The following is a 27,216-nucleotide window of genomic DNA, read 5'->3' as shown; positions in this document are numbered from 1 at the left end:
TAGATGCTAAAAATGATTTCAAAAGGATACATTATGATGGAAGATGAAGGAATGGAAAGGATTTCTATGCTGTAGAAGGGAAATAAAACTGAGTGAGGGTCCCTGGGAGGGTGTATTTGCAATATTCTGCAAGCTTTTGGCATAATATTATTCTGCAAAGGAAGTCTGTCTAAAATTATTAAAGGTAAGAAATTTAGCAGATGTAGTCGTTATCCTATGGAGTGTGTGTTATAAACACTTAGTGCTAGACTGATGAACTATGTCATAAAAAGCAGCAACCTTCAGGAACATGACAATCTTTGAGGTTTTAATGAGGAAATCCAACCATGTCTTCTCTTTTTTCCAAATCCCTTCCTCCACCCCACAAAGACAAGTCAGGCTAGAAACCTTTCCAACTATTGCTATTGAAACTGTTTCACGGAAATGATCTTGCAAAAGAGAAAGTATAAGCATATGTCCAGGCTTTCAGGATGATACAGTGTTGTATAGTAGCAATTAAAATGAGGAAGTTGTCAGGGCTAGAAATATAATTTGGGAGGTCTAGGTAGAAAAAAATCCAGTAGAGATTCCTTTGTCTATAAATATGCTTTGAATTGGGTCTGTATAAATACAGGGAATAAATCAGGACCAGAATAAATAAATAAAAGTCATATGAGCATCCTAAAAAAAAAAGAATCAGGACCAAATATTCAACCAGAATCCAGAATATGTCAACTTCTGAAACAGGATTATAGTGACTTCAGGGTCAAAACTGCACCAGAACCACACTGTGCTTACACTAGCAAATCATGTCATTTCCTCTGTGTTTACACACAGGTACACACATTAGTGTTAATTTATATACTGCAGTGAAGATAATTCTATATAATGCCCCCAAAATGAGTTCAGTTCTTCTCCACTGAGGCTTTTATTGTAATTATAGTATATTGAGTTTGAATAGAACCACAGAGATGCTGCTAAATGACTAAATATTGCATACATGAGGAAAAGAGCATTTTTAAAAAGTGGTGCCTGAATAAAGTCTCTTCCAGTTGAGAAAGATCCTCTATACACACACACACACACACACACACACACACACACAAATCTACACAGCCTCCCACATAATAATTTACATATTAGATTTTTCCTTAGAAAATTCATTATCAAGTCATTCTGATATATGTAAAATAAGGATAATTCTCTTACTTAATAATGGCTTTAGAAGCTAATAAATCTTTAAGCTTTTCATATCCTATTTTAGCTAAAATCAACTTTGAAAATTAATGCACATTATACTTGCTAAATTTAGGAATGGAGTATAATTCTAGGTAATTTAAGAACCACAATACATAGTTTCAATTTTTAAAAAAAGTTCCTAAAAATAATAAAAAATAAAATTTAATTACTTAATTAAAAGTTCTGGCTAGACAATCTTACAAATATTCAGTGGTTCATGTGTCTATTTTATTTTAGCTAAAATGTACAATGAAAACTATAAGGCAAAGAAAAGATACAACATGATCTTTAGAGAAAGTTATAAAATTCGAAACAGAATATATTTGGTTTGGAAATGATAATATTTTAGCTTTAATAACTTGATTATGTAAAATGTTCTCAATTACACAGTGATGAAGTCTCAGTTCAGTGAGTTCAGTTAAATTAAAGCATATACCACAATTTGAAAAATAGTTATGATATTTGATCAAATATTATATTCATTTGGAAAGGTAATCAGAATACTTAAAATAACATTATAAACACATTTATAAGTATACAAAATAATTAAATGTGACATTATTTACTCCTATGCTTATGTCTGCTTATTAAAGAACATTGACAATAAATAAATAATTCATAAGGTAAAGTTTTAGTTTTAATTTGAGATCTAATATTTAGTTACTGAAATGGGAAAAATCAATCTTGTTTTCACTAACCATCTCCAAATGAAACATTGACTGCAGTTGATTGTAATTTAATTATACTATTAAGTTTATCTTTTAAAATCTCACTATATGAATTTTGGCTTTCAATTACATATTACCAGCAGAAAAATTGCCATGAACATGATTACAAACTACCCCAGTGTGAAATTCATTACGAAGTCAACATGCCTACTTACCATGGTTGTCTCAGCGATCGAACCAAAGCTGTTTATGAATATGTTGCACGTGACATTAACTGGAGAGCCTGAAAAAGAGATTAAAACAGAAAAGCTGTTTAGATACTGATCTAAAATATTTTCAAGTAGCTCCATGCCTCTAATTTGTAGTTTAAAAAAAAAAAGAATTCAAAGCATTTCATTATCTGGCTATAAAGCTTTGTCATTAGACTTGATAGCTATACAAGTAAAAAACACTGAAATATTGTGTGGTAGGGGTTAAAATAACTCAGTTAATCTCTGCCTAAGCTAGTCAGATAAAATCACACACAAAAGCTGATATCTAAGCCTAATTTATTTTGTTTGTTTTTACATGAACATAATTGAGTCACTTAATTTTACAAGGTTTGCTACAAAAAAAGACAGCAGCCCCTTCCCCTATACCCCCATTTAATCCCTCCCTGGAGATGATCACTTCAACCCATTTAAACAACTCTTTGGATGTTTACCTCAATTTCTCTGAACAATAAGTTTATTTTACTCCTTTAGATGTTTTCATTTTAGACATATGTTCTGACGGCCACAGCAGAAGGTAAGGATTTCGTTTTCTTTCACACCTTATTCCCACCCCTGCTACCTTACACTTCTTTTCTGTCCTCCCATTACCCAAATACAGCTACATTGTCACTGTTGTTAGATCACTATTCACTTTTTACTTTATTATGACAAGGTAAATGTTACCTCCAACTAACCATATAATATACTATGATCACTCTTTCCTGCAGAACATGTTCCTGAGGTCGATAATTGTTTTATATATTTCACATAGTTTCCTCCATAGGTATCATTAACTTATGCACAAGTTCTGAAATCTCTAAACTGTGTTTCTGTATCAGACTCATCAGATACTCTATTAACTTTCTCTTCCATCAGGCTTACTCCATTCTAGATTTGTTGTCCTGGAGCATAGCAGTCATCTTATGCTTTCCCATAATCCTCTTACTGGAGATGCTCGTCCTTCTCCTTTGTGGGACCTCTTTTCATGGTCCCCATTCCTTCTTCTTTCTTGGCCCATTTCTTCATTTTAGTGGAACATGTCCTTCAGTAATTTTTTGAGAAATGATGCATAACGATGTGAAGCTTTTCAGAACTTGCTTGTTTACAAATGTTCTTTTTTATGCCCTCACACTTAATTAACACCTAGATTTGGTACCACATTTTAGGCTGGAAATTGTTTTTTCTTCTGAATTTTAAAGACTTTTCTTCATTAGCTTCTATTTTCTAGTATTGCTGTTGAAAGGTCCAAAGCCATTCTGATTCTTGATCCTTTGTCAACATAAAAGGGATGTTCTCTTTGTACCAATATTTTTATTCTTTAAAAAAACGGTTTCATTAGTTAAGATAGCTTATCACTCAAGGTTTTAATTTACATTTACTTAATTACTGGTGCACAAGTTTCATCTTTGCTTTTCTACTCATTTTCTGATAGCATTTATCTTGCCAGAATGAGGTACAGAAAAAAAAAACAAAAAAATTATTTAAAAGTAAAGTCTAGGGCTTCCCTGGTGGCGCAGTGGTTGAGAGTCCACCTGCCGATGCAGGGGACACGGGTTCGTGCCCCGGTCCAGGAAGATCCTACATGCCACGGAGCGGCTGGGCCTGTGAGCCATGGCCGCTGAGCCTGCGCGTCTGGAGCCTGTGCTCCGCAACGGGAGAGGCCACATCAGTGAGAGGCCCGCGTACCGCAAAAAATAATAATAATAATAATAAATAAATAAAATAAAAAAATAAAGTCTATCCATAGGCCTATGAATTCTATGTACATTGAAATCGCCTGGTGATCTTTAAAAAAGATTGATACATGATTCTTACCTTCTAATTTAGTTGGTATGACATGCAACCAAGGCACTGGTATTTTTAAAAGCTAGCTACATAATTCAGATGTGCAACGTAAGAAATTCCAGAGTAGGAAACAGCTGTGGCCATTAGACCATAGGACTAAAGTGAATTGGGGTTTTATTAGAGATAGAGAAAATGAGAGACGGGAGTCAGGACTTAGAACATTAAAAATGCAAAGCTATTTATTTTAATAAGAGAGTTGACTATTATAAATTTGGTCAACCTGCTAACAAAACATGGTGGCTGTTATGTACTTAGAAAGAGCCCAAATTCTATTGCGTCGAGATGCCTAGAACATAACATTCAAACAGATATAGAGGCTACATTGTTTGAAATATAAAGGATGGACATTTAAGAAAACCTCATAAAAGTTCTGAATCCTGGAGGTGCTATAATTAGTTATTACTAGTAGAATGGGTTTCTTTTTTAACTTTAAAAAACGTTTTTTCAAAATGTTATTTCTAAATATTAACAATTTTTTTTAAATTTGTAGGATGATAGAAATGTCTTGTCACCACGTAAGAGACGAGAAAGCACAGGTATTGTACTCCACGATTATTTTATCCCACCATAAGAGAAGTATGAAGTCACAATTAACTGTTAGAAGATACATGTGTGTGTGTGTGTGTGTGTGTATATTTTTTTTTTTTAACTTAATGTAAGTCTAAGGTGGTGAATTCTAAAATATATACACAGCCTGACTGGAATCTTGAAAAACTAAAAGCCAATCTTTGATATTCTCTAGGCTATTCTCTTTCTTCTTGAGAACTCTAAAATTCTGCTATTTTCGTTTGCTGTTAACAGCAACATGAATCTGGGGAATATCTTTTCCCTCAAGACATATTCTGTCATTGACTCAAATCCATTGGAGGAGGGAAAACGCAAACGTTTTAGTATTGGGTTAATTCATCTTCCAGTAAAATGAAGCTAGAGGTACATCCATGTTGGGGAAACATGGCCCTGTAAGAAGCTGCTGCTACACAACTGCCAGCTCTATCTGACTGTGATCTCTTTGGCTGAAGCTGGAATAAAGAGAAGCGGGGGGATGAATTTCTTATTTTAATTCAGCAAGGGGCAGAGCTTTTATTTTTTAGTCTCATCTTCTAAATTTAATCATTATGCTTAGAATTACAGACAATATTGGTGAAAAATAGGATGAAGGTGAAAATTCAGCATAGGCTTCAGTGACCTGAAGTTAGTAATGTCTGTTCTGATGCATTTCAGGGTCCCCTGAGAGCAGGTGCTGTACAGCACATCCTAATGATTCCAGAAAGGTTCTGAAAGGGAGCAATATGAAGTACTGTGCTAGGAGGAGGACTCCTCTGATGCATTTGTTTTCTCCCTAAAATAACATGTTTCCATAGAAGAGCAATAGTCCCAGGAGAGGGGGCTACTTTAGGCTTTCACTAGCAGTTGGGAACATGATGCCTCACACTGTATGAACCAGACTCCAGCCCTTGCTTCTCCAATGCCTCCCATCAGGTGCAGAAAACTCTTCCTAAGGTCAGAAAGTCAGCCTGCCCTAAGCTTTACTGTCTAATCCATCAGTTATCACACGTGTTCCCCCCCTGGTTATTAGGACATACAAAAGTGCTATTTAGTTTCCATTTTACTACTTATTTGTATGTATTCTCTTCTTCAGCATAAGGAAAGGTGAATTGGATTCAGGCACCAAACTTTAATTTCAAATTTGAAAAATAGAGCACTCACTTGAAAGATATACATATAAGATATATACTCACATGAGATATATATATATATATATATATATATATATATATAAAATACATATACATATATAGAATTTTATTTTAAAGAAATTTAAAATAGATTAAGGTATGAAGCAATTTGGAAATAAAGTCTACTGTTTTTAAAGATAGTCTTGGGCTAGATCATAGAATTTCTTCAATGTAATACCAAGGTATTTGGAATTTACTTTATGAACATGAAGGAGTCTTTACAGATTCTTGTTCATGAGAGTGTAGTAAACCAACACAACACGGTGAATGGTTGAATGGATAGCAAAAGCTTAAACATAGAGAAAACAGGAATTTATTGTAACAGTTTAGATGGGAAATACAATGGCCCTGACCAAGGACAGTGACAGTGGAGATAGAGTACAAGGAATGAAGTGGATACAGTTTATAAGGCAGTATATTCTACACTTTAAGATTCTGACCCATATCAGATCAGGGGTGCAGTCTTGGAGTAGTCTTTCTACCCTCACTATTAATATATATTATATATTCAAAAATTTTGAAGGGAATGAAGCTCAGAGAGGATTGTAAATCTTCTATTGCCATTACAGAGAGCACCTGTTTAGCAGTCATTGGTCAATCTGGTACTTCTCTGTGCCAAAGCAAAAAACTGTTATATCCATCTAATATACTGCTATGTTTAGCAACAGAGCAAATAACTGCTATAGCATCCATATGGCAAATTGTGCTTTAAAATTGTTCACTGCCTTAGCCATCGTTGGCCTGAAAAGCAAATGACAGTAGTTGCAGATGTTTTCAGCAGCATGTCTTCTTTTAGATGCCTCTTAAAGAAACAGAACATGGGGCTTCCCTGGTGGCACAGCGGTTGAGGGTCCGCCTGCCGATGCAGGGGACACGGGTTGGTGCCCCGGTCCGGGAGGATCCCACGTGCCGCGGAGCGGCTGGGCCCATGGGCCGTGGGCACTGGGCCTGCGCGTCTGGAGCCTGTGCTCCGCGGCGGGAGAGGCCGCAACGGTGAGAGGCCCGCGTATCGCAAAAAATAAAAATAAAAAAAGAAACAGAACAAGGCTTTTAAGCTCAGAGATGGACAAAGGCAAAATGGCAAAGTACAGTGCAAAGCCTTGGCAGTTACATTATTGTTATTCATGTTGGGGAAAAATTGTTCACCAGGCAAATCTAGAGCAAATAAACATAGAGACAAAAAATAACCCAAGTGTTCATGAAAATGACTCTAAAAAACTTTTAATGTAATGTTGCTTTAAAGCCACACACTTTCGAAAGACATAAGAATGCAATCAAAACATTAAATTTCAAAAAAATCTGTTTAGTGATTTGTTTTTATTTTAGATAAATATATATATTTATGTAGTCAGGTCATGAGGAAAGATATTTATTTTTTAATTGACAAAAGCATATTTGATTGCTGTAAATCCATATTTTAGATTATTTTTTAGATACTTGAAAAAAGGTTTGAAATTTATGTTATAAAAATAGGATCCAATTTATTCTTCCCTTTCCCTTCCCTTTCCTTCTTGAAAGTGTAGCCGAAAGCCATTCTCTTGGGCAGTACAAGAAAGGCTTCCGCGCTGGGGATGGCTGTGGGGAGTGTGGTGAGAAGGACATCAGCGGGGAAGGATTTCACAGCATGGGGTGTTGAAGCCTGAGTGGGGCTGCCTTGCATGGGGAGTGAGAGTTTGAACAGGACCCTGAGGAATCTGTGCAGGAGAGGGAGTGGCAGCAGACAAGGGAGATTCATTACGTATTGATCAAATATGTAATTATATTAAGGATAATGGGAGCCTTACTGTCAAATGAGGGAGTTAAAATATGGAGACTCAGAAACTAGAATAAACCTATGGTAGTAGAGATACCAGGGAGAACTCATGGTTTTCAGCAGATAGAGAATTAAATACATAGATCTAAATGAATATATGTGTGTGTGTATATACATATGTGTGTATATCTATGTATACTTATGCATATATGTGTATGTTTATTTATGCTCATATGTGTATGTATATAGATACATTCTGGCAGACACCAACTTAGCCAGTTAATCAAAGTGAACATCATCAGTCATGGTAAAAAATTAACATCGTCCACAACCTAATAAGATGCAATTAGAACACAGCATCACTGCTGTGATATTCCTATCAAGATGCATTACCTAAATTGAATCACGAGGAAACATGAGACTAATGCAAATCGAGGAACATTCTGTTAAATAAAGGAATAATAATATCTTTTTAAATGCCAAGATCATGACAGTCATAGGAACAATGAGGCTCTGTTCGGACTGAAGGAGACAATGAGAAATGACCCGTAAAACACAAGACATGATTCTAAACCGGATTCTTTTGCTATGAAGCCATTATTTAGATAGTTGATAAAATTTGAATGGGAGCCTGCAAATTAGATGGTAGCAATATATCCATGTTAATTTGCTTGTTTCAGTGATTAGAATGTGGTTACCTAAGATAATGTTCTTTTTGGCATGATACACCCAAGTATTGGGGCATAAGGTCAACAACTTACTTTCAAGTGGTTTGGGCAAAAAAATAGTTTGTGCTATACTTGCAAATCTTCTGTTAGTTTGAGAATGCTTTAAAATAAAAAAAGAGAAATAAGTACTACAGAGAGAATATATTAGAAAATAATCAGGGGCGGAGTCAAGATGGCAGACTAGGAGGACGCGGAATTCTCGTCTCTGCACAACTAGGGCACCTACCAGGCACCGGTGGGGGACCACGGACACCTCAGGGGACGGGAGGAACCCCCAGCAACTGGGTAGGATGTGGAGTGTGGGGGGAGTGAGGGGAGGAGAAGTGGAGGCGGGACAGGACTGGCGTCCCTGAGGGGAGGCTGGGGAGGGGAAGGGATCCCACGCCCGAAGGGGGAAATTGGGGGACGACTGGGAGGGCAGAAGATCAAAAGGGAGCGTGGCCAGGTTTCCCCTGCCCACTTGGGCCCCCAGGAACCTGCTGAGCTGCCAGGCATGATCCTCTGCCCACCTAGGCCCCCTCCAGATGCATGGGTCCTGAGGGAGTGGGAGGGAGGGAAGGGGGAGCAAATGTGAAGGCCAGACCTACGGGAACAGCACTCCTGAGGGGCGGCTGGGGGAGGGGAGGAATTCCTACATCCAGCAGGACCCACCTATGGATAGGGGTCCAGCAGCGATGGAGGAGACCCTGGGGGTGATGGGGGAGGGGCACAGAGGAACAGAACGGAACGTGGCCAATGCCTTCCCTGTCCACTTAGGCACCCAGAGCTTGTTGGGCCCCCAGGCCTCGTCCTCTGTCCTCTGAGCCTCCCTCCTGCCGTGCAGAGCCGAAGCCCCGCCCCTACACTCGGAGACCCCCTCTGAGACCCCCTCCAACGCGCTGGGCCTAAACCCCACCCACACACCCTCACTCAGGGCCCCACCTCCAAACTCCAGAACTCCACACTCCACAGGCTCTCCTTCCAACGTGCTGCCTCTCCCCTTCCACGCAGGTCCTAAGCAGAGGCCCTGCCCCACGCTCAAACATCACCCCCCCCACCCGCCTAGGTCCTGCCCCACCCTAAACCCCACCACTGCCTAAGTTCCACCCCTTACCTAAACTCCACACCCATTAGCAAGGCTTTTTTTTTCTTTTTTCCTCTTTTACATTCGGGCTCTGTTTTACCTTGTTGATTCATTCTTATTGATTCATTTATATTTTTATTTTTCCTAATAAATCTTTTATTTTTCTGATTTTATTTTATTCTTTATACTTTATTGTTCTCTCCTTTTGGCTTGTTCCCCCCGAACCCCCATTTTTTTTTTCTCTTGTGGTTTTATTCTACCTTGTTGCAGTTGTTTCAATCATATTTCTAGTTTTCCTAATATATTTTTTATTTTTATTTTTTTTTGGCGGTATGTGGGCCTCTCACTGTTGTGGCCTCTCCCGCCGCGGAGCACAGGCTCCGGACGCACAGGCCCAGCGGCCATGGCTCACAGGCCTAGCCGCTCCGTGGCATGTGGGATCTTCACGGACCGGGGCACGAACCCGTGTCCCCTGCATCGGCAGGCGGACTCTCAACCACTGCGCCACCAGGGAAGCCCCTAATATATTTTGATCTTTCTAATTTTATTTTGCTTTTTATTCTTTGATATTGTACTGCTCCTTTTTTTCTTTCTTTCCTTCTTTTTTTTTTGTGTGTGTACCACACCATGCAGCTTGTGGGATCTTGGTTGCTAGGCTGGAGGTCAGGCCCGAGCTCCTGTTGTGGGAGCTCTGAGTTCAAACCACTGGACTAACAGAGAACCTCAGACACCAGGGAATATTAATCAGAGTGAGGCCTCCTGGAGGGCCGAATCTCAGCACCAAGACCCACCTTTATCCAACTGCCTGAAAACTCCAGTGCTGGATGCCTCAGGCCAAACAACCAGTAAGACAGGAATACAGCACCACCCATCAAAAAAAATGAAATGACAAAAAAATGTTACAGACGAAAGAGCAAGGCAAAAACCTACAAGACCAAATAAATGAAGACAAAATAGGCAACCTACCTGAAAAAGAATTCAGAGTAATGATAGTAAAGATAATCCAAAATCTCAGAAACAGAATAGAGAAAGTACAAGAAACGTTTAACAAGGATCTAAAAGAAGTAAAGTGCAAACAAACAGTGATGAACAACACAATAACTGAAGTTAAAAATACTCTAGAAGGAATCAATAGCAGAATAACTGAGGCAGAAGAACAGATAAGTGAGCTGGAAGATAAAATGGTGGAAATAACTGCCAGGGAGCAGAATAAAGAAAAAAGAATGAAAAGAATTGAGGACAGTCTCAGAGACCTCTGGGACAACATTAAACACACCAACATTCGAATTATAGGGGTCCCGGAAGAAGAGGAGAAAAATAAAGGTACTGAGAAAATATCTGAAGAGATTATAGTTGAACACTTCCCTAACATGGGAAAGGAAAGAGTCAGTCGAGTCCAGGAAGCACAGAGAGTCCCATACGGATAAATCCAAGAAGAAACATCCCAAGACACATATTAATCAAACTATCAAAAATTAAATAGAAAGAAAAAATATTAAAAGCAGCAAGGGAAAAGCAACAAATAACATACAAGGGAATCCCCATGAGGTTAACAGCTGATCTTTCAGCAGAAACTCTGCAAGCCAGAAGGGAGTGGCAGGACACATTTAAAGTGATAAAAGGGAAAAGGCTACAACCAAGATTATTCTGCCCAGCAAGGATCTCATTCATATTCGATGGAGAAATTAAAACCTTTACAGACAAGCAGGAGTTAAGAGAATTCAGAATCACCAAACCAGCTTTACAACAAATGCTAAAGGAACTTCTCTAGGCAGGAAACAAGAGAAGGAAAAGACCTACAATAACAAACCCAAAACCATTAAGAAAATGGTAATAGGAACATACCTATTGATAACTACCTTAAATGTAAATGGATTATGCTCCAACCAAAAGACGTAGACTGGCTGAATGGATACAAACACAAGACTGGTACATATGCTGTCTACAAGAGACCCACTTCAGACTTAGGGACACATACAGACTGAAAGTGAGGGAATGGAAAAAGATATTCCATGCAAATGGAAATCAAAAGAAAGCTGCAGTAGCAATTCTCATATCAGACACAATAGACTTTAAAATAAAGACTATTACAAGAGACAAAGAAGGACACTACATAATGATCAAGGGATCAATCCAAGAAGAAGATATAACAATTGTAAATATATATGCACCCAACATAGAAGCACTTCAATACATAAAGCAAATGCTAACAGCCATAAAAGGGGAAATCAACAATAACACAATCATAGTAGGGGACTTTAACACCCCACTTTCACCAATGGACAGATCATCCAAAATGAAAATAAATAAGGAAACACAAGCTTTAAATGATACATTAAACAAGATGGACTTAATTGATGTTTATAGGACATTCCATCCAAAAACAACAGAATACAATTTCTTCTCAAGTGCACATGAAATAATTCTCCAGGACAGACTATATCTTGGGTCACAAATCAAGCCTTGCTAAATTTAAGAAAACTGAAATCGTATCAAGTACCTTTTCTGACCACAACACTATGAGACAAGATATCAATTACAGGAAAAAAACTGTAAAAAATAGAAACACATGGAGGCTAAACAATACACTCTTAAATAACCAAGAGATCACTGAAGAAACCAAAGAGGAAATCAAAAAATACCTAGAAACAAATGACAATGAAAACATGATGACCCAAAACCTATAGGATGCAGCAAAAGCAGTTCTAAGAGGGTAGCTTGTAGCAATAAAATCCTACCTCAAGAAACAAGAAACATCTCAAATAAACAACCTAACTTTACACCTAAAGCAATCAGAGAAAGAAGAACAAAGAAACCCCAAAGTTAGCAGATGGAAAGAAATCATAAAGATCAGATCAGAAATAAATGAAAAATGAAGGAAACAATAGCAAAGATCAATAAAACTAAAAGCTGGTTCTTGAGAAGATAAACAAAATTGATAAACCCTTAGCCAGACTCATCAAGAAAAAAAGGGAGAAGACTCAAATCCACAGAATTAGAAATGAAAAAGGAGAAGTGACAACTGACATTGCAGAAATAGAAAGGATCATGAGAGAATACTACAAGCAACTCTATGCCAATAAAATGGACAACCTGGAAGAAATGGACAAATTCATAGAAAAGCACAACCTTCTGAGACTGAACCAGGATGAAATACAAAATATACACAGACCAATCACAAGCACTGAAATTGAAACTGTGATTAAAAATCTTCCAGCAAACAAAAGCCCAGCACCAGATGGCTTCACTGGTGAATTCTATCAAACATTTAGAGAAGAGCTAACACTTACCTTTCTCAAAGTCTTCCAAAATATAACAGAGGGAAGAACACTCCCAAACTCATTCTACGAGGCCACCATCACCCTGATACCAAAACCAGACAAAGATGTCACAAAGAAAGAAAACAAGGCCAATATCACTGATGAAAGAGATGCAAAAATACTCAACAAAATACTAGAAAATAGAATCCAACAGCACATTAAAAGGATCATACACCATGATCAAGTGGGTTTATCCCAGTAATGCAAGGATTCTTCAATATACACAAATCAATCATGTGAAACACCATATTAACCAACTGAAGGAGAAAAACCATAATGATCATCTCAATAGATGCAGAAAAATCTTTTGACAAAATTCAACATACATTATAAAAAATCTCCAGAAAGTAGGCACAGAGGGAACCTACCTCAACATAATAAAGGTCATATATGACAAACCCACAGCCAACATAATTCTCAATGGTGAAAAACTGAAACCATTTCCTCTGAGATCAGGAACAAGACAAGGTTGCCCACTCTCACCACTATTATTCAACATAGTTTTGGAAGTTTTAGCCACAGCAATCAGAGAAGAAAAAGGAATCCAAATCAGAAAAGAAGTAAAACTGTCACTGTTTGCAGATGACATGATACTATACATAGAGAATCCTAAACATGCTACCAGAAAACTACTAGAGTTCATCAATGAATTTGGTCGAGTAGCAGGATACAAAATTAATGCACACAAAATTCTTGCATTCCTATACACTAATGATGAAATATCTGAAATAGAAATTAAGGAAACACTCTCATTTACCATTGCAACAGAAAGTATAAAATACCCAGGAATAAACCTACCTAAGGAGACAAAAATCCTGTATGCAGAAAACTATAAGACACTGATGAAAGAAATTAACGATGATAGAAACAGATGAAAAGATATACCATGTTCTTGGATTGGATGAATCAAAATTGTGAAAATGACTATACTACCTAAAGCAATCTACAGATTCAGTGCAATCCATATCAAACTACCAATGGCATTTTTCACAGAACTGGAACAAAAGATTTTACAATTTGTTGGAAACCCAAAAGACCCCGAAGAGCCAAAGCAATCTTGAGAAAGAAAAACGGAGCTGGAGGAATTAGGCTCCCGGACTTCAGACTATACTACAAAGCTACAGTAATCAAGACAGTATGGTACTGGCACAAAAACAGAAATATAGATCAATGGAACAGGATAGAAAGCCCAGAGAGCAACCCAAGCACATATGGTCACCTTATCTTTGATAAAGGAGGTAAGAATATACAATGGAGAAAAGACAGCCTCTTCAATAATTGGTGTGAAAAACTGGACAGCTATATGTAAAACTATGAAATTAGAACACTTCCTAACACCATACACAAAAATAAACTCAAAATGGATTAAAGACCTAAATGTAAGGCCAGACACTATCAAACTCTTAGAGGAAAACATAGGCAGAACACTCTATGACATAAATCACAGCAAGATCTTTTTTTGACCCACCTCCTAGAGAAATGGAAATAAAAACAAAAATAAACACATGGGACCTAATGAAGCCTAAAAGCTTTTGCACAGCAAAGGAAACCATAAACAAGAAGAAAAGACAACCCTCAGACTGGGGGAAAATATTTGCCAATGAAGCAATTGACAAAGGATTCATCTCCAAAATTTACATGCAATTCATGCAGGTCAATATCAAAAAAACAAACAACCCAATCCAAAAATGGGCAAAAGACCTAAACAGACATTTCTCCAAAGAAGATATACAGATGGCCAACAAACACATGAAAGGATGGTCAACATTACTAATCATTAGAGTAATGCAAATCAAAACTACAATAAGGTACCACCTCACACCAGTCTGAAGAAAAGGGAACCCTCTTGCACTGTTGGTGGGAATGTAAATTGATATAGCCACTATGGAGAACAGTATGGAGGTTACTTAAAAAACTAAAAATAGAACTACCATATGACCCAGCAGTCCCACTATTGGGCATATACCCTGAGAAAACCATAATTCAAAAAGAGTCATATACCACAATGTTCATTGCAGAACTATTTTCAATAGCCAGGACATGGAAGCAACCTAAGTGTCCATCGACAGATGAATGGATAAAGGAGATGTGGCACATATATAAAATGGAATATTATTCATCCATAAAAAGAAGTGAAACTGAGTTATTTGTAGTGAAGTGGATGGACTTAGAGTCTGTCATACAGAGTGAAGTAAGTCAGAAAGAGAAAAACAAATGCCATATACTAACACACATATATGGAATGTAAAAAAAAAAAATGGTTCTAATGAACCTAAGGGCAGGACAGGAATAAAGATGCAGACATAGAGAATGGACTTGAGGACACGGGGAGGGGGAAGGGTAAGCTGGGATGAAGTGAGAGAGTGGCATGGACATATATACACTACCAAATGTAAAACAGATAGCTAGTGGGAAGCAGCTGCATAGCACAGGGAGATCAGCTCGGTGCTTTGTGACCACCTAGAGGGATGGGATAGGGTGGGGGGGGGGAGGGAGATGCAAGAGAGAGTGGATATGGGGATATATATATATGCATATAGCTGATTCACTTTGTTATACAGCAGAAACTAACACAACATTGTAAAGCAATTATACTCCAGTAAAGATGTTGAAAAAAAAAAGAAAAAAAGAAACAAAATCTAAAAATATAGGGTGCAGAATTTAAATCTGTGAACATTTCAGGTGTTCATCTACAGTTTTAGAAAGACTTATTTTTTTTTGAAGTTTTCAACTTTTTGTTTTACATCTTTATTGGAGTATAATTGCTTTACAATGGTGTGTTAGTTTCTGCTTTATAACAAAGTGAATCAGCTATACATATACATATGTTCCCATATCCCTTCCCTCTTGAGTCTCCCTCCCTCCCCCCCCCCCTCCCTCTCCTACCCCTCTAGGTGGTCACAAAGCACCGAGTTGATCTCCCTGTGCTATGCGGCTGCTTCCCACTAGCTATCTATTTTATTTTTGGTAGTGTATGTATGTCCATGCCACTCTCTCACTTTGTCCCAGCTTACCCTTCCCCCTCCCCATATCCTCAAGTCTGTTCTCCAGTAGGTCTGCATCTTTATTCCCATCTTGCCCCTAGGTTCTTCATGACCATTTTTTTTTTTTGATTCCATATATATGTGTTAGCATATGGCATTTGTTTTCCTCTTTCTGACTTACTTCACTCTGTATGACAGACTCTAGGTCCATCCACCTCACTACAAATAACTCAATTTCGAGAAAGGCTTATTTTTAAGAGATTTTTCTTGTTAAAATGACCTTGTATTACATGAAAATAGAAAATACAGTTTTTTCAAAAAATAACTGTGAATTTTATTCAAGAAGCATTGTGTCTGGATGGATAGGAATAATTAAAATGGATAAAGAAGATGCTAACACTTTCCCTGAAAAAAAATATGTGCAGAAATGAGTAATAGGTACACATTCCATTCTGGGGATAGAATGAGTTATAGCAGAAGAGACTGTATGAAAATTGCACTTGTGATGTGGGAGAAAAGGATTAATATAGAGAAATATTACAGATGAAAAGACAGAAACCACAGAGACATAGTGAAGGCGAACAATGTTATTTCTAGATAAAGAGAATGGTCATTGGAGACAGAATGAAAAAACCTAACGAAAATACAATAAATATATAGGAGGAATACACAAACAGGTGATTGCTGACAGAGTACTTTCTGCCTGAATCCAAATTAGTTTTAAGGTTATCAAAGACCAACTGAGGGCCTAAACAATAGAGTCAAAGGAAAGAAACAAAATCTAGAAAAAGCTGGTAAGATAGTCTAGTGAAATAATATTTTATTGTCTATGGATGTACTTTTATTTTCTATGCAATTGCTTTTTGTCTGTTAAACTGGTTTCCAGTTTCCAATGATTCCTGGAAACTTCTATTTCAGGATGGAGGATCGAGCATAGTTTTCTTCTCTCCAAATGCATAAAAATGATATTATTGAATAAAAATGAGACTAGATATATCACACCAAAGAGAATGAGAGGGAAGTCAGAATTGGTTTAATCACATAAAATATAGAAGGCAGAAGAAAATGGTTGACAGACAAAACAGAGAAAAGTCTAAAATAAATGATGATTAGAACTGCATGGAGAAGGAAGCTAAGTGCTAAGAGGCACAAAGTTCAGGGTCATCATCCACAGGAAAGGAGGTGGGTAGTTAGGTTGGGCAGCAGGGGAGGCCATAGACGCCTGTCTCAGGAAGCTCCCTGCTCCCTTATTCATAGTCCCCTAGAGCCGGGATGGCCTGGAATTTCCATGGGTTTGAAGGATGCACATAACTTTTTTTTTCCTTTTGCAAACATAGCTTATTAAGGTGATTGGAAATAATATGATTCTGTAAGCAATGCTGACTTTTTAAATGTTTTCTTTTTCCAGCTTTATTGAGATATAAAAGGCATACAACATTGTGTAAGTTCAAGATGTACAACGTGTTGATTTGACACTGCAATAAGATGATGACTTTAGCATTAGCTAACACCTCCATCATCACATAATTACTGTTTCTTTTTTGTGGTGAGAACTTTTAAGTCTATAATAGAGTACTGTTAACTATAATCTCAAGGCTATACATTAGATTCCCAGAATTTATTCAACTTCTCTTTGCAAAAAAAAAAAAAAAAGTAACTGGGGAAAACAGGGTTCCTGCCAGTACCTCAAAACGAAAGTCATCGCTATTCTGGCATTTGGAGAACCCCAGACCAAAGCCTCGCCACTCAACACTCACCTAAAGCAAAGCTGTGCCCAGGGCAGTATCATCTCTGTCAGATTTCCTTTCCCAGAGAGAGAAACAGCAGAAAACTATCTCTCTCCATACACAGCAGACAAAACATGTATCAGCACCTGGGCAAATCAACTCAGCCCTTCCTCAATGACAAAGCATTTCCATCACATGCAAGAAAACTAATGGCTTCAAGAGAGTGAACAAGATGAATAAACATAATTATTCCTGCAGGAAAAAAAGAGAAACTATTGGGCAGAAAAGAAAAACAGAAGAGGTAGAATGCAAGAATGGAGGCGTCCAATTAGCAGTCTAGTTAGTGCAAAGAACTTTCATAGCACCTTCTTTGTAAAAGGCCTGGAAAGCCATCAAAGAGATTAAACAGATGCTCACTGGAAGTGACCAATTTTCCTTTTGCAGTGTTTGCCTCAAAGAAGTAGAATTGTGCCGAAGGTCTGTTGAGGCTATTCATCACTAATATTTTTGGACAATTTAATTTTTACCCAATTCAGGTACACGATTTTTACTATTATCATAAAACAACAAACAGATAAACATACAAAATAACACCCGCCTGGCAATGTGCAACACAACCGTCCTGCAGTTTGTGTGGCTTATGCCTGGTACTGCAGTGTTTTCTCTCAAACAAATAGGATTTTTAAAAAGTGTACTTATGTTAGAGAAATGATACAAAATAGTACAAATAAGTATCATAATTTTGTTTAAAGAAAAATGTCTACATCTAGAGTTTTTCAAACTTAGCAGTATATAAAAGAGCAAATACAAAGTTACTTTTTTTTTTTTTTTTTTTTTTGCGGTATGCGGGCCTCTCACTGTTGTGGCCTCTCCCGTTGCGGAGCACAGGCTCCAGACGCGCAGGCTCAGCGGCCATGGCTCACGGGCCCAGCCGCTCTGCGGCATGTGGGATCTTCCCGGACCGAGGCACGAACCCGTGTCCCCTGCATCGGCAGGCGGACTCTCAACCACTGCACCACCAGGGAAGCCCCAAAGTTACATTTTAATAAAGTCATTTTATAGTTTTTTAATAATTGTTCTTTTCTATGGCCTGGAAGGTAAATTTTGTTTTAATGTAAATGTACTTGTGAAAACAATCACAAATTTAAAATCAGTATTCCAGAAATAAATTTTATAATAATGTGTTTGAGACTGAAATAATTATCAATAATATTATTGTTAAATGTTGATAATTTGAAAGGCGAAAATGCTGTCACATTATTATAATTTGCACTTCATTGATTGTTAATTAGGTTGAATATTCTAATTTATCTTCTGCAAATTGTCTGCGAATGTCTCTACTAAGATTTTTTTTTTCCTCGTATGAAATTTATAAATTCCTGAAAGGTCAAACATACAGATTTTTCTCAATAATTTTATATTTTAAAAACATTTTCCTATTGTCTGATCAGTTATCTAGGTATTTTCTAGGTTTTTTTTTTTTTTCATTAAGATTTTAATCCATGTCCAGTGGTCAGGACTCCGTGCTTCCACTGCAGGGACATGGGTTCCATCCCTGGTCGGGGAACTAAGGCCCTGCATGCTGCGCAGCACAGCAAAAAAAAAAAAAAAATAATAATAATATTTTTTTAATCCATGAAGAAGTGAATACTAAATCATTTAAGTTATTGTAACATATTGTCACATCTGTTTGGCAAATTTCTGTTCCTATTCTTTTTTAAAAAATATATAGTTAATTTTGCTCCTTTATTTTTTTCAAAAAAACTTAGACTAGTGGAATATCACATTATTGATAGACATGCCCCTAAAGTCTCACAGTATTAATTCCTGGCTTTTGACAAGTTGGAAGGGAAAGCATATATAATACCCACTTTAAATTAGTTCATTTGATTCAGTAGGCACATTTTTTAAAAGAGAAAGAAAATAGACAAGGGAATAGAGGGGAAGGTGGTAGGGTGATGATCGAAATAGGTGAAGGAGATTAAAAGTTATGAACTTCCAGCTGTAAAATAAATAAGTCAATGGTGCTGTAATGTACAGCATAGGGAATATAGTCAACAATGTTGTAACAACTTTGTATGGTGACAGATGGTACCTAAACTCATTGCGATCATCATCTCATAATGTATAAACATATCAAATCATGAGATTGTACACAAACTAATGTAATGTTGTATGGTCCAAAGAAGACTAATTGTGAGAGCTATTAATATGAGAATATATTTCTTCTTTCAAGACATATCTTTGACCAATATAGTGCTTGGAGGATTATTGGAAATAAGCTTTAGAATTTGGGGGGAAATCAATTTGAAAATTTATCTTGTTTAATCATCTGTCATACAGAGTAAAGTAAGTCAGAAAGAGAAAAGCAAATACCATATGCTAACACATATATATGGAATCTAAAAAAATAAAAAGGTTCTGACAAACCTAGGGGCAGGACAGGAATAAAGATGCAGATGTAGAGAATGGACTTGAGGACATGGGGAGGGGGAAAGGTAAGCTGGGGTGAAGTGAGAGAGTGGCATGAACTTATATACACTACCAAATGTAAAACAGATAGCTAGTGGGAAGCAGCCGCATAGCACAGGGAGATCAGCTCGGTGCTTTATGACCACCTAGAGGGGTGGGATAGGGAGGGTGGGAGGGAGGGAGATGCAAGAGGGAGGAGATATGGGGATATATGTATATGTATAGCTGATTAACTCTGTTACAGGGCAGAAACTAGCACACTACTGTAAAGCAATCATACTCCAATAAAGATGTTAAAACATAATAAAAAATAAAACACATGTCATATATTGTAGTAAGTAAAACAATTACCTTTAAAATTGGGTCTGATTCTTGCATCATACCCCGATGTCCTTCCCATTAATTTATCCAGAAAGTCAGAAGGTGACATTGGGGCACTTCGAGACCTTGCACTATCTGTTTCCTTTGTTGCAACCAAGCTGCAAATGAGAAAAAATAATACAGATTTTACCCAAAGAAAAAGTCTTCCTAACAGTTGTTACCTAGAAATAGAAAATAAAAATGCTAAGCAAAAAAAAAAAAAACAACTTTATGTTCAATAAAACAAAAAAATACAGTTTGGGGCTTCCCTGGTGGCACAGTGGTTGAGAGTCCGCCTGCCAATGCAGGGGACACGGGTTCGTGCCCCGGTCCGGGAAGATCCCACATGCCGCAGAGCGGCTGGGCCCGTGAGCCATGGCCACTAAGCCTGCGCGTCCGGAGCCTGTGCTCCGCAACGGGAGAGGCCACAACAGTGAGAGGCCCGTGTACCACACACACAAAAAAAAATACAGTTTGAAAACAATAAAACAACAAAAAAAGGTTTATATACTGTATAGTGAATATTATCATAGTAACAGATAGGTATTTATAGATTTACAGTCAGAATTTATAATTTTTCACATGTATTCAGTAGTGACAATATTTGAGTTAAGTCTGGAAACAAAGCCACTCCAAATTATTAGGCTTCCAAAATTTGTATTTATCCAAATTTGATTTCTGATTGCAATTTTTAGCTAAAATTATCCTAAGTTGTTCAGACATAAGAAAATATGAAAGTTCAGCTGTGAAATACAATTCTTATTGCTTTTATAGAGGAAAAGAACATCACCTTTCAAGTTATAAGAATTGTTCTCAACAGTAATAAAACTTCGGTCCTATAGATTAAACAGCAATGTTCTTTTCTTCAATTAGAGTGAGTGCTTCCTATATTAGTAACATACTCAGTTCAATTCATTCTGCTTTCACTTGGTGTCATTCATACGCAGTACATTTTGTTCAGACCTAAAATTTGTGCATGGAGTTTGAGAAATTACCATAAATGTGGTCTGTGCAGTCGGCTATTATGCAATGAGAACCTGTGTCCAGGAAAGTTAAAGGGTTATTGTATTTTTTTCATTCAAACATTTTCCTTTTTCTGCAGCTGCTCATCCTAGAAGCCCACAAATCACTGAACCCCCGACCAGCTCCTCATTTACCTAGGTTGGTCCCAGAAGGTCTAGGCCTACTTGCTAATATCAAATGATTCTTTTTATCCACAGAGTTTGCTCAGAAAAGTGAAGCAGGCTTTCTGAACACACATCTGTTTGAAATATTTATATTCAACCTGATGTTACTTCCTGGCGATTGTCAGTCATCACGTCCTCCCAGCTCTGTCACTCAACTTAGAGCATCGCCAAACCCTGAACCTTTGTGGTCACTCTCAGCAGTATCAAGTTATTAAATTCCTCCTGCCAGAATGTTTAATAAGAAGGGAAAATAAACCTTAGAGCCATCACCATTAAATCGTCTACCACACACATATATTCAGTAATTCATAATCACAACGGTAAAATCCAATATCAATGGTAATGTGAGAACAATATTTCTGAAAGTATAGTATCACAGTTAACAGCACCTATTAACTCCTGCCCTGTTCTAGAGGATATATCTAGTTCTGGACATTCTGAATCACTTATCTTCTCAATAACTTTGATTCTGTCTTTCTTTCTTTCTCTCTAAACAGAAGCTTCTTCTCTCCCTATTCTTCTGGTTCCATATTACTTTGTAAGCCTTTATCTCTGATTATTACTGGTCAGTTGAACTCCTTGCCATGCTGATCCCTGGAAAGTTTATTCTAATGTCATCATCATCATCATCATGAAAGGAAAAACAACACTCCTCTCCTCTCAGTAACTCCAGAACTTTCTTCTACCATCTGGTTTTAAGTAACTTTTACCTGCCCTCTTAAGTAGCATTTGTCCACTTTCCATGGCCCAAGAACAGCAGGCAGAAGAAGGCATTGTCAGAGCTCTCCTAGCTACATATTACTGCTTCTAAACTATTCCCTGTATTTCCTTTGCAAAACCCTTCCTTTCAGTTGTCAGAAAATAGTACATTCTTTCACGAACAAATAAACCAACTTACCTGGCTCTGAACCAGTAATACTGTGTCTCTCTACTTTTTTAAAAAAATTATAGTTAACTATATATGCTGAATTGGCATTCCCTCACATTTTGCACTGAATGGGGGAGATTATCATAGGTCATCCATGTCAGCCCTATATGCAGTGACATGTATCCTTAGAAGAGAGATGCAGAGGTATATTTGATGGCAGGCAGAAGAGGGAAGGCAGTGTGGCCGAGAAGCAGAGATTAGAGTGATGTGGCCGTAGCCAAGAATGCCGGCGGTCAACAGAGGCTGGAATAGGAAGGGACTGAGTCTCCCCTAGAACCTCTGAGGGAGCATGGTCCTCCTCACATCTTGTTTTGGGCCCAGTGAACTGATTTCAGACTTCTGGCATCCAGAACTCTGAGAAAATAAATTTCTGCAGTTTTATGCCACCCAGTTTGTAGTAAATTGTTACAGCAGTCAGAGGAAACTACAAGAAGCCTTCCTGTGAATTTTTCATTTTAGTTACTGTACCGTTCAAATCCAAAATTTCTCTGCTGTTCTTTCTGTAATCTCTATCTCTCTGTTGGTATTTTGTATTTGGTGAGACATTATTGTCATACTTTCTCTCCAGTTCTTTGGACATGGTTTCTTTTAGCTCTTTGAATGTTTTTAAAATAGCTGATTTACGGTCTTTGCCTAGTAATTGACTTTTCTGAACAAATTCTGTAAAGTCTATATTATTTATCGTATATGACTATGCGATATCTTTTCACTTAGCTTAGAGATCAGCTAATAATTGGACAGGGATTTTTTAAAATTCCCAGGACCAATAAATCTCATAGTATTTGCTGGGGGTCCTGAGTTCATGGGGTTTTGCTTCAACTTTGAGTCAGGCAGTTGACAAATCTGCCTTAGCCTTTACCTCCTATTTACACAGGGCCCAAAGGCCTCCAGAGTTGAGAATTCAGGGTCTCTCTGGGTTCTTCCTGAGCATGCATACAGCCCTGGGTGTATTCATTTGCCAGGACTCTCTTAACAAATTACCACTGACTGGGTGGTTTAAACAACAGAAATTAATTTTCTCACAATTCTGGAGGCTAGGAATCCAAGTTGTTGGCAGGGCTAGTTTCCTCTGAGGGCCTCCATCCTTGCTTGTAGGTGGCCGTCTTCTCTCTGTGTCTTCACATGGTCCTTCCTCTTTGTGTGTCTATGTCTTAATCTCTTCCTAGAAGGACACCAGTCATATCAGATTAGGGTCCACCAATTTGACTCCATTATACCTTAATTATCTACAAATAAAGTCATGTTCTGAGATATTGGGAGTTAGAACTTAAACATGTGAAATTTTGGAAGGATGCAGTTCAGCCCACCATACGGAATGCTCACAGCCTTGTACATAACGTGTGGACTTCTAGATGCCCAAGAATATGTGGAGCTTTTCTAAACCCCTATGAACATATCATTCTGCTGCTTTTTCTTTTTCTTTTTTTTTTTTTTTTGCAGTACGCGGGCCTCTCTCTGTTGCGGCCTCTCCTGCTACGGAGCACAGGCTCCGGACGCACAGGCTCAGGAGCCATGGCTCTCAGGCCCAGCCGCTCCGCGGCATGTGGGATCTTCCTGGACCGGGGCACGAACCCGTGTCCCCTGCATCGGCAGGCGGACTCTCAACCACTGCGCCACCAGGGAAGCCCTGCTGCTTTTTCTTTTAAGATTCATGGTTAGTCTGCACCCACTGTTCTCTACTGCCTCAGGTACTCATGACGTTAAAAATTTGACAAACATCTCCAGGAAAGGGTAAGCTCCAAGTTAGGTCAAATAAAAGTCTTGTGAGTGGGGTATCCCAGAAAACCTCCAGACAGGTTAAATAATGACAATTTTCCAAGAATATGGTTTTAAAGGAATTCAAACTCCATTCTGTCCCCTCTGGTAGCTGCCAGGCTGCTATTTTTACTGTTATTGAAGGCTATTGGCTTACAATGCTACCGTGGAGCTCGAGACAGGGAGATGGGAATAGGGCAAGTTATAACACCAGAAATCCCACTGTTATTACCAAGATTCAGATGTTTTTCTTGATTAAACTAATTCGTGGATTACTGCACATCTCTGATTAATTACCAGAGTTCTGAACAAGTTGTCACTTTTTTTGACAGTTTTCTCACTGCTTTTACGAAGAAGGGAATTTACAGAGGTCGGTATTCCACTAATTTTGTTATCACTGATCTGACAGTGTGTTCCTAGATTTCTTTTTATATTTGTTTTTATTGTATTTGTGTTTTAAAGAGCCACACTCCTCGCAGCTCCATCCATCTTTCTCTCTGGATAATTGTAGTCACTCCTGTGGTAACAGCTAACTCTCATAATACTATTTTGTAAGACTCTAAAAAAAATCTTTTCTCATAAGTAATGTAAAGATTTGCTTTTAAAAGAAAAGATACAGAGTTTACCTTCTGGGTTTCCCCATAACAAATAGTCACCACTTGTAATTGACTAAATACCAGTAAATATTCTATTAAGAGACATTCTTTTGATGTTATACTTAAAAATTAATAAAATCCCTAATATAATTTGATTAATGAGCTTTGAGAAGAATACATGAAATACACATTGGACTGAGATGGAGTGAAGGTAGGTAAGAGATGATAAATTATTTTAAAATTATAATACATAAACTTTTTAAAGACTTGTATAAGCTGAGAGGTTTACTAACAATACAATTAAAGCAACTTATAACAATAAAATTGTAAAGATATACCTTCTCATGCCAAAATGTATTTAAATATCTGTTAAATGTTGAAACAATGAATTCTGAGTTCTCATACAATTTGTTAGGTGCAAAGCACTCTGTTAGGAATGGTAAGTATGTAGAACACAAACTTGAATCTGTAGTGTTCACAGTTCAGTAGATTACTCTGTCTGGGCCCATCTGGGTTCTACAGAGAATCCTTGGGAAGGATCAGAGCACAGAAGCTGGGAAGTGAGATTATAGTGAGGAGAATGATAGGCTGGCTCCTTTGTTCCTGCCACTTCGAGCAAAACCTTCATGTTTTATAACAGGGATTCATAACCAAGCTCTGCATGATAATACCTATTAATAAATGAGAAAATTCTGAGCAGAGAAATAGTCCAGATTTCTTTACTAGTTATATTTCTTTCAGTGACACGAGAGCCATTCAGTGACTTATGGACAATTGATTTTATTTCTAAAGATTCACAGTTTTGACTCAAAAGGAATTACTGTTGGCAAAATTACATTGGGTATTTGGCTAAAAAGCATTTCTACACAGGCTATCCCTTCGCTTCTGAAAATGGTGGAGTCTGTGCATATGGGGAGACTTCTAATCACCTACAACTCTTGCTCTGGTATATTTCTCCTAGAACTTTCTTCCTATTACAGTAATATCTAGCACCATGGAGACTAGCACCGTAGGAGAAATGGTAGACTGTCTTCAGACAACTGTAATCATTTAAGAGAGCTTATAGTAATAAATACATACATACACAGTATGAGGCTCTGTGTGACCAATCTGAGATCTTACTCTAATCTTTAAATAGTCAATATCATCTATACTTACATATTCAAAAACATTTTTCTTAAGTTGTTAAAACTCAGGGTGGGGGGAGCTACCATATGATGCAGCAATCCCACTCCTGAGCATATATCCAGACAAAAACATGGTTCGAAAGGATACATGCACCCCAATGTTCATTGCAGCACTGTTTACAACAGCCAAGACAAGGAAGGAACCCATCGACAGATGAATGGATAAAGATGTGGCACGTATATACAATGGAATATTACTCAGTCATTAAAAATAATGAAATAATGCCATTTGCAGTAACATTGGTGGACCTGGAGATTATCACACTAAATGAAGTAAGTCAGACAGAGAAAGACAAATATCATATGATATCACTTACATGCGGAATACTTTAAAAAATGATACAAATGAACTTATTTACAAAACAAAAATGGACTCACAGACTTAGAAAACAAACTTATGGTTACCAAAGGGGAAAGGGGGAGGGGGAGGGATAAATCAGGAGCTTGGGATGAACATACACACACTACAATATATAAGATAGACAACCAACAAGGACCTACTGTGTAGCACAGGGAACTCTACTCAATATTCTGTAATAACCTAAACGGGAAATAATTTGAAAAAGAATAGATATATGTATACGCATAACTGAATTACTTTGCTGTACACCTGAAACTAACACACATTGTAAATCAACTATACTCCAGTATAAAAAAAAAAAATTCTTAAAAGGAAAAAAAACTCAGGTTAGGGGGAGGCAGTAAGAAGAAATCTAAGTTGCATTTAGAGTAGATTTTGGGGGTTTTTGTTTTGTTTTAAGATTTTTTTTTTTGATGTGGACCATTTTTAAAGTCTTTATTCAATTTGTTACAGTGTTGCTTCTGTTTTATGTTTTGGTTTTTTGGCCCTGAGGCTTGTGGGATCTTAGCTCCCAGACCAGGGATCGAACCCACATCCCCCTGCAGTGGAAGGAGAAGTCTTAACTACTGGACCACCAGGGAAGTCCCTAGAATGGATTTTGGATAAGAAACTTTATTATGAAGTCCATTTTTTTTTTTTATCTAAACCTTGTCTTTCAACATATTTATAGCAAGTTACTAAGTTGTTAGCAAATGACTCATGATCAGTATTTTTGAAGGAAGCATCTTTGGATATTTTAGAAGTCTTTTATTTATGAAAATCTCAAAACAATCTCTGCACAAATTTGCCTGGCTCCCACACTTGGCTTGTCTTTTCTATGCTGTGCCAAGTACTGAATTTACTATTAACTTTCTTGGAAACTCTAGGTGGGCTCATACACATTCCCATCAATTTACACATTTTTCACTTAAGAATCTTATATATTCTTATTTTTATAATGACTTGTCACTTGAAAGTTCAGAGACTTCAATTTCTGAGAGACTGGCAGAAGCCTATATTTTTTAAGCATTAAAATCAAATACCAAAATCCATCAAAAAGATAAGTCTCTCCCCCTCCCCTTCTATCCCCTCCCTTCC

General features: G+C 37.5%; 1 protein-coding gene across 2 annotated transcripts in view; it reads right to left on the bottom strand.

Moving 5' to 3' along the window:
• GLRA3 (glycine receptor alpha 3) overlaps nt 1-27,216 on the bottom strand; it is a 156,566-nt gene that overhangs the window by 105,360 nt on the left and 23,990 nt on the right. For both annotated transcript variants that reach the window (XM_027087922.1, XM_027087923.1), the window contains exons 2-3: nt 20,117-20,244; nt 2,102-2,169 (exon numbers count right to left, since the gene is read on the bottom strand). In XM_027087922.1, coding sequence (XP_026943723.1) covers nt 2,102-2,169; nt 20,117-20,244 — 196 coding nt within the window. The remainder of the gene's footprint in view (nt 1-2,101; nt 2,170-20,116; nt 20,245-27,216) is intronic.

This window comes from Aethalodelphis obliquidens, unplaced genomic scaffold (genome assembly GCF_003676395.1).
Source record: "Aethalodelphis obliquidens isolate GAN/ISIS:26980383/991018 unplaced genomic scaffold, ASM367639v1 scaffold61, whole genome shotgun sequence".
In the NCBI taxonomy this organism is placed as follows: Eukaryota; Metazoa; Chordata; class Mammalia; order Artiodactyla; family Delphinidae; genus Aethalodelphis; species Aethalodelphis obliquidens.
This window is presented reverse-complemented; position numbering and strand designations above follow the sequence as displayed.